Below are 7,405 nucleotides of genomic sequence, written 5' to 3'. Positions count from 1 at the left end.
AGGATGGGAGAGAGCACATGCTTGAAAACTACTCTCAAGTTTGCTCGTGTTGTGGTGAAGGTGTTTGGATCAGAGTATCTGAGAGAGCGAAATGCACAAGACACATAGAAGTTGTTGGCAATTGGAGAGGTCACAGGGTTTCGAGGAATGCTCGGATCAATCGATTGCATGCATTGGCAAAGGAAGAACTGCCCCAAAGGTTTGCGAGGAATGTACCGAGATCACACAAAAGAGGCCACCATCATACTAGAGGAGGTGCCATCACATGACTTATGGATTTGGCATGCTTTCTTTGGAATGCCAGGTTCTCACAACGACATGAACGTGCTTCAACGCTCTCCGGTGTTCAGGAGGCTTTGCAACGGTGAATCACCTCCATGCAATTACACCGTTAAAAGGTCGAGCCTACAAATGGGATACCATCTTGCCGATGGCATATATCCTTAGTGGGTTGCATTTGTGAAGACCATCTCCAAACAACATGGCAGAAAACAAAAGCACTTCGCAACAATGCAGGAATCATCTAGAAAGGATGTGGAGAGGGATTTTGGAGTGTTGCAAGCATGTTGGGGAATTGTTCGTGGGGCTGCAATGATGTGGGAACAAGAAAATTTGTGGCAGGTGATGACATGTTGTGTTATTTTACACAGTATGATCATTGAGGATGAGGGTGATGGTGTAGCCAAACCAATGACTTTGAAGCACCTAGAGAACAAATTGAAATCCTTGAAGATCAAGATGCAATGCAGTTTATGAATTTTCTGCAGATGCATCAGAATCTTGAAGATCATCACGTGCACATGCAACTACTCAATGATCTCGTGGACCATATGTGGACCCATAATGTTAATCAAATAGAAGATGATTGATTGTGCCCTTCAAATAAAATTAATGTAAAGACATTTTATGTTCGGTACCAACATTTATTTCACGTGTGTTGTTTATTATCGATGATCAACGTGCATGGCTTTGTATGGATTTGAGTCCGGATATGAGGTATGTGGATGCACGGAGCGGAATATGTGGGGTCGCCTAGCGTTCGCGGGCGTGCCGGGGGCGTATAGGGTTCGGATTTGGAGAGTCCGAGTGTAGATGCTCTTATATCCGTCTCAAACACCCGGACAGGCCATCCAGTCACTACCTGGTCATGAAAAATCGATCCAGACGGACTCCCTAAACGGGCCTCAAACGCTCGGGCTGACCGACACCCCTCATATCCATCCCAAATATGGGGCGAATATGAGGGAGCCTGGCTGCGCTCGGGCACGTCAGCCTGACAGACTGGCCAACTGTCGACCCCACCCCCATGTTAGTGCGGCCCACCACGGATCCACTAAATACCCCAATCTGGAAACCCTAGATATCCGACAGTTCACTATCCGTCCACTCCACTTTCAGTCCCCCACCCTCCGACCCGATGGCCTGCGACGGAAGCAGCTCCGACGGATGGAACATTGATGTGAAGGAGGTGGCCCTCCGCATCGCGTTGCATCGGTCGCTGCAGGACCAAGGCGGCCTCGACAGTGGTGGATCTGCATCCTCCGGGCCCGTCGCACACCGAGGATGGATCTACATCCTCTCGGCCCGTCGCACGTCGACGGAGCATCGACGGAGCACCGACGGTGGTGGATCTGCGTCCTCCGAGGCCGCGCCGGTGATGTTGCAGGCCGTTCCCGTGAGGCGCGGAGCTCCGACCAGTCTGCTCCAGGTCAGGTATGCGGCCCACCTCCACCATCTTCTACTACGGAAGCGGTGCCCGACCACCCCCAACCACCGTTGGGTCCTCGTGCCTGCGTCGGGGATGGGACGCACGAGGACACCGGAGTCCGAGGCACGTGGAGCCCATCACGAGCGCCAGCGAGCGATGAAGAGGGGGGAGGCGGTGGTCGCGCGACGTTCGATCTTGAGCACGTCGGCTGACCCCGAGGATGCGCTCCTCACAGGCGTCCGGCGTCGCTCGCTGACGACGACGGAGTCGGATGCACGTCGCCAGAATGCCGACGCGCTCCCACTAGCCATCGAGTTATTGGATCGTGAGGCTGGGAAGGAGGCGGCGACGAAGATGAAAGCGGCCCGCCACGCCAAGGAGTAGTCGCGCCTACTACGCAGGCTGTCCAGCATGCGTTGTAACTCCGAGAGGACGACGACAGCGACGCCTCCACCTCCGGTTCCGATGACGACGATGACGCTCCATCGCACGCCGACGCCTACACGAAGGATGGGCACAGCTGCGTGGGCGACCGGAAGGGGAAGGGGGCGACGAGGAAAGGGTGATTTCCTATGCCCTTTCCCGTGTTTTATACATTTTAATCATGTAGTTTCTAGTATGAATTTGCCGTTGAACTCTCATTAACTATGATTATTTTGTACGGCGAAGCAATTCGATCTGGTGAAAAATGTTGATGTTTTGTTTTACGTAGCGTTACACGCATTATATGTATACGAGAGTTTAGATATAAGAGCAACTCCAACCGTCCGACCCATTTCGTTCGACCGCATCCGTTTGGGTCGTCGCGGGCTGAAAAGATTGCCCAATACGCCGACCCAAACGGCGCACGTCCGTTTTTTGTCCGCCCGTGACCCATTTGCGGCCCAAATTTGGGCCGCATTTGCGTTGGCGCGGAGAAGAAACGGACGCGCGCGTCGCCCTCCCTTGTCCTCCATCTGGTCCGCCTATTGGCAGCACAATGCCATTTCCTCTAACCTCTCTTCGCCCCCCGCCACTCGGCCGCCTCCGCCTCCCGCCGCCGCCACCCATTTTTCGCCGACGTCGCCAGCCATCTGTGCATAGATATGTCATACGCATGGCCGCCCCTCCTCCCACGCTGCCGCCCCATTCCGCTGACCCCAACAGTCTCCCTCGACGCTGCCACCGTCCACTTCGCCAGCTCCTTCCACGACACCCCAAGCTGTTCGACACTTTGCCCCAAGGTACAAATGGACTCCAACGACGAGTTCTTTTTCTACAGTGTTCTTATGGACTCGGATGATTCTTCATCCGACGACCAGGAGATCGTGGCAGTTGCCTTGGTCATCCATGACCACCTCGGTAGGCAGCGACCTATGTTCAGGGGCTCTATACCGGGGCATACGCCGGCGTTGAATCGCAACCGAGAGAGTGGCCATGACCTACTCTCGAATGACTACTTTCAGACCCCGCGCCCCCTTTACAAACATCACATGTCCCGGCGTCGTTTCCGTATGGCTAGACATGTGTTCAATCGTATTCGGGAGGGGGTGGTGGAGTATGACAAGTATTTTGAGTGCAAGGCAGACGCACTTGGAAATCTTGGTTTCTCCTCTTACCAGAAATGCACTGTCGCCATTCGAATGCTTGCATACGGAGTTTCCGGTGATCTCATTGATGAGTATGTCCGGATGAGTGAGTCCACCTGCCTTGAGTCCATATACCATTTTTGCAAGGCTGTCATAGCTGTGTTTGGCGTGGAGTACTTGAGAGAGCCAAATGCTGCTGATACAGAATGATCGTTGGCGATGAATGCCAGCAGGGGGTTTCCTGGGATGCTTGGTAGCATAGACTGTATGCACTGGCAGTGGAAGAACTGCCCTTCTACTTGGCATGGACAGTACAAAGGTCATGTCCGAAAATGCACTGTCATACTTGAGGCCGTTGCTTCACAAGATCTCTGGATTTGTCACTCTTTTTTAGGCATGGCTGGATCTCACAATGATATCAATGTACTCCAGCGCTCTCCAGTGTTTGCTAGGATGGTTGAAGGCAATGCCCTGCGGGTCGATATTGAGATCAATGGCCACCACTATGACAAGAGATATTATCTAGCTGACGGTATCTATCGAGAGGGGACAACTCTTGTCAAGACAATCTCCAACCTCCAAGGAGAGAAGAAAAAGAGATTTGCCCAAGAGCAAGAGAGTGCTAGGAAGGATGTAGAGCGTGCCTTCGGTGTTCTGCAATCTCGATGGGGCATTGTCCGACACCCTGCAAGAACTTGGAGCACACAAAAGCTTTGAGAGGTGATGACTCCTTGTGTGATCATGCACAACATGATCGTAGATGATGAGCGTCCACAGGGCCTCTGCGACCAGGTGTTTCAGTTTCAGGGTATCAATGTTGAGCCTCAGCATGCCGACCCAACAACGTTTGCACAGTTCATGAAGTTTCATCATGAGATGCCTGATTGGGGGACTCACATGGAGTTGCAAAATGATTTGATGGAGCACAAATGGGTTCGTGTTGGCAACCAATAGAAATATCGGTATTCTATTCTTTGAAATTTAATATGGTCTGTAATAACTACGTCATATTTATGTGTTTTTTAACAACTTGGCATGGCCGCTGGCTTGATCGATCTTTTTTAATTTGAAAGCTGAAAATTATGAACGCAAAACGGATCCGCGTATTGGGTGACCGACTGACCCATTTAAAAAGGGGACTCACAGGCCGATCCAAACAGACAAAAAATGAACAAAACGCGGCCGATCTAAACAGACAAAAAATGAACAAAACGCGCGTCCGTTTCAGTCGTCCGGTTGAAGTTGCTCTAAAGGATACCGCGCTTGACCAGTGTCCGCGGATACGCCAGATACGTCCGTTTATAGGGCCCTATTTGCCATATGTGGATGTAGATATATAAGTCTAGCATTTTTGTTTTGACCCCAAGTTCATCCGCTCGACAAAGTGTCACGTGATGGACCGGTCGCCCAGCGGGCCCAGTACGCGCGGTTCAAAATAAAGCGCAGGCGGGGCCCCGGCCCGGCCCTTCCCATCAAACCAAAGCTTACGTACCGTCACATGCGCGCCAGAGACAATTAACCCTGTCGCCATGTGCCTGCCATCGCAGTGAGCGCTGTCCTCGGATTAAGAAATTACAACTCGCCTCACCACCATAAAAATTTACACGCCCTGGACCTGCCCGACGACAAGGCAAGCAGGTACGCCTTTCACCATTGTTTCAGTCGCGCTCCGGCGCTCCTGCAGTCGCTTCTGGCCATTGTAGCAAAGCAGATCCCTGAAGAAGTAGCGAATGCAGAAGCTCCAGCTCGCCAGCCCGACCGCGGTGTCCCTCCCGGCGCTCTGCCTCTTCGTCCTCTTCCTCCTCGCCGCGCGCCAGCAACGCTCGTTCCTCGACACCTACAGGTCCGGGTTCGCCGCCATTTCCTCGTCGAGCTCGCCTCGGCTGGAGCCCGGGCGTCCTGCTGCCGCCCGGGTGCCCAAGGGATGCGACATTTTCCGGGGCGAGTGGGTGCCGGACAACGGCGCCGAGCCGTACTACACGAACCGGACCTGCCCGCTGATCCAGGAGCACCAGAACTGCATGAAGTACGGCCGCCCGGACCTCGGGTTCCTTAGGTGGCGCTGGCGGCCGGCGCAGTGCGAGCTCCCGCGGTTCGACGCGGCGGCCTTCTTCGACGCCGTCAGGGGCCGCTCCATGGCGTTTGTCGGGGACTCGCTCGCCAGGAACCACATGCAGTCCCTTATGTGCCTCTTGTCCAAGGTAATGATAATCAGTTCGGTTGGCTGGTATTCTCGATTTCAATCCACTGATTATTGCCAAAAATTACTGATCTACGGAATGTATATCTACATTTCGATGTTTAGAGAGGGAGAATTGATTTTGATTCATTATTTGAAATTGCAGCTGGAGTACCCCAAAGACATTTCCACGACGAAAAACCAGGAATTCAGGACATTGTACTACGAGTCTTACAATTTCACCATCTCCACCTTCTGGTCGCCGTTCCTCGTCAAGGCGAACCAGTCCGACGCCGACTACGGCAGCGGCCGGCTGTGGAACATCTACCTCGACGAGCCGGACGACGCATGGCTGCCCGGCGTGGCGGGCGCCGACTACCTCGTCCTCTCGGCGGCTAACTGGTTCACGCGGCCGTCCCTGTTCTACGAGTCCGGCCGCCTCGTCGCCTGCCACTACTGCCTCATCCCGGGCGTGCCGGACCTCACGCTGCGGCACTCGCAGCGCGTGGCGTTCCGCACGGTGCTGCAGGCGGTCACGAGCCACCCGGGCTTCAATGGGACGGCGATCGTGAGGACGGTGTCGCCGACGCACTTCGAGGGCGGGGAGTGGAACAAGGGCGGCGACTGCCGGCGGACGCGGCCGTACGCGGCGAACGAGACGCGCATGGCCGGGCTGAGCCTCGACTTTCACACGGCGCAGGTGGAGGAGTTCGCGCAGGCGGAGGAGGCGGCCAGGAGGAGAGGAGGGGGCGGCGCGAGGCTGGTGCTGATGGACACCACGGCGGCGATGCTGCTCCGGCCGGACGGGCACCCGAGCCGGTACGGGCACTGGGCGCACGAGAACGTGACCCTGTACAAGGACTGCGTGCACTGGTGCCTGCCGGGCCCGATAGACGCGTGGAACGAGATGCTGCTCCAGATGGTACTGCCCTGATGCGCACCGTAATGTCGTTGCCCGTTTTCAACTGTGTACTTCTCTACTACTGGTTGTTACGGAAATTCCATGTGAAAATATAGATGACAAATAATTTAGCGTTTACTGTTTTCCTTTTTTGAAAAGCATGTTTTTTCTTACACACTCACTAGATAATGGTTCATATATACTCCACTAATCTAAGAGCAACTTCAACCGATCGACTCAAACGGACGCTCCATGTGTCCGTATTTTGTCTGTTTGAATCGATGCAGCCGACATCCGTGTATGTTTTTGTAACTAGGTCAACGTTTGCGTTCAACACGCTCAACGAATCATTTTTAGGGGTCGCAATAAAACATAAAAAGACATTTTAAAAACATAAGAAACATTAATAAACATTTAATGTCAGTTTGGAAGACTGATGATATGTTCGTATTTTGGTTGTTTGGATCGGTCCGGCGGACATCCGTGTCAGTTTTTGTAACTGGGTTGACGCTTGCGTCCAATGTGGCCAACGATTTATTTTTAGGCGGCAAGAAAAAAACACAAGTACACATTTTAAAAACATAGAAACCATCAATTAAACATTATTGCCGGTCTCGAAGGCCGGCGATAGTCCACATTACATTAAACGTAAAATTAAATGAATTAGAAAGAAAGAGGTGCACTGCTCTGAGCGTCTTCCTCCTCATCGTCGTCGGGGCCAGTGGGGCCAAAGAGCGTCGGCGTCGGGCTAGCCCAGGGGAAGGCCGTCTCTTAGGCGGCGGCGATGTCATCCGCCAGTGGTTGCACCGCCGCTTGCTGGGCAGCACGACGCTCCTACTCCTCAAGTTCGGCCTCACGCTTCATCAAATCGATCCGCCGGACCTCTATGCCCTACTCTGACACCCGCCACTTCTGCGAGTGCTCCAGGTAGGCCGCCTCCTGCTTCGGCGTCGCACCCAACCAGACGGGTGGCGCGCTGACCCACTCGCGCACACCCCGTCCGAGGCGTACAACTCGGGCCCGAGGACTAGCGACCCTGGCTCGGCGGG

At 53.9% G+C, this 7,405-nt stretch overlaps 1 protein-coding gene across 1 annotated transcript; it reads left to right on the top strand.

The window, feature by feature from the left end:
- Positions 1-4,887: 4,887 nt before the first annotated feature.
- On the top strand, positions 4,888-6,494 carry LOC123407653 (protein trichome birefringence-like 19). The gene is made up of 2 exons (XM_045100835.1): positions 4,888-5,477; positions 5,622-6,494. The coding sequence occupies exons 1-2, from the start codon at positions 5,007-5,009 to the stop codon at positions 6,387-6,389; spliced, it is 1,239 nt and encodes a 412-aa protein (XP_044956770.1). The 5' UTR covers positions 4,888-5,006; the 3' UTR covers positions 6,390-6,494.
- The last annotated feature ends 911 nt before the right edge of the window (positions 6,495-7,405 follow it).

The sequence above is a fragment of the Hordeum vulgare genome, chromosome 7H (genome assembly GCF_904849725.1).
Source record: "Hordeum vulgare subsp. vulgare chromosome 7H, MorexV3_pseudomolecules_assembly, whole genome shotgun sequence".
NCBI lineage: Eukaryota > Viridiplantae > Streptophyta > Magnoliopsida > Poales > Poaceae > Hordeum > Hordeum vulgare.
The sequence above is the reverse complement of the archived record's forward strand: the minus strand, read 5'-3'. Positions and strand labels throughout refer to the sequence as shown.

What these genes read in the sequence shown, in the direction of transcription:
- LOC123407653 (XM_045100835.1), top strand. Translation starts at nt 5,007, where the DNA reads ATGCAGAAGCTCCAGCTCGCCAGCCCGACCGCGGTGTCCCTCCCGGCG. An exon ending in TTATGTGCCTCTTGTCCAAG is followed by an intron (nt 5,478 to 5,621) that starts GTAATGATAATC and finishes TTGAAATTGCAG; the next exon opens with CTGGAGTACCCCAAAGACAT.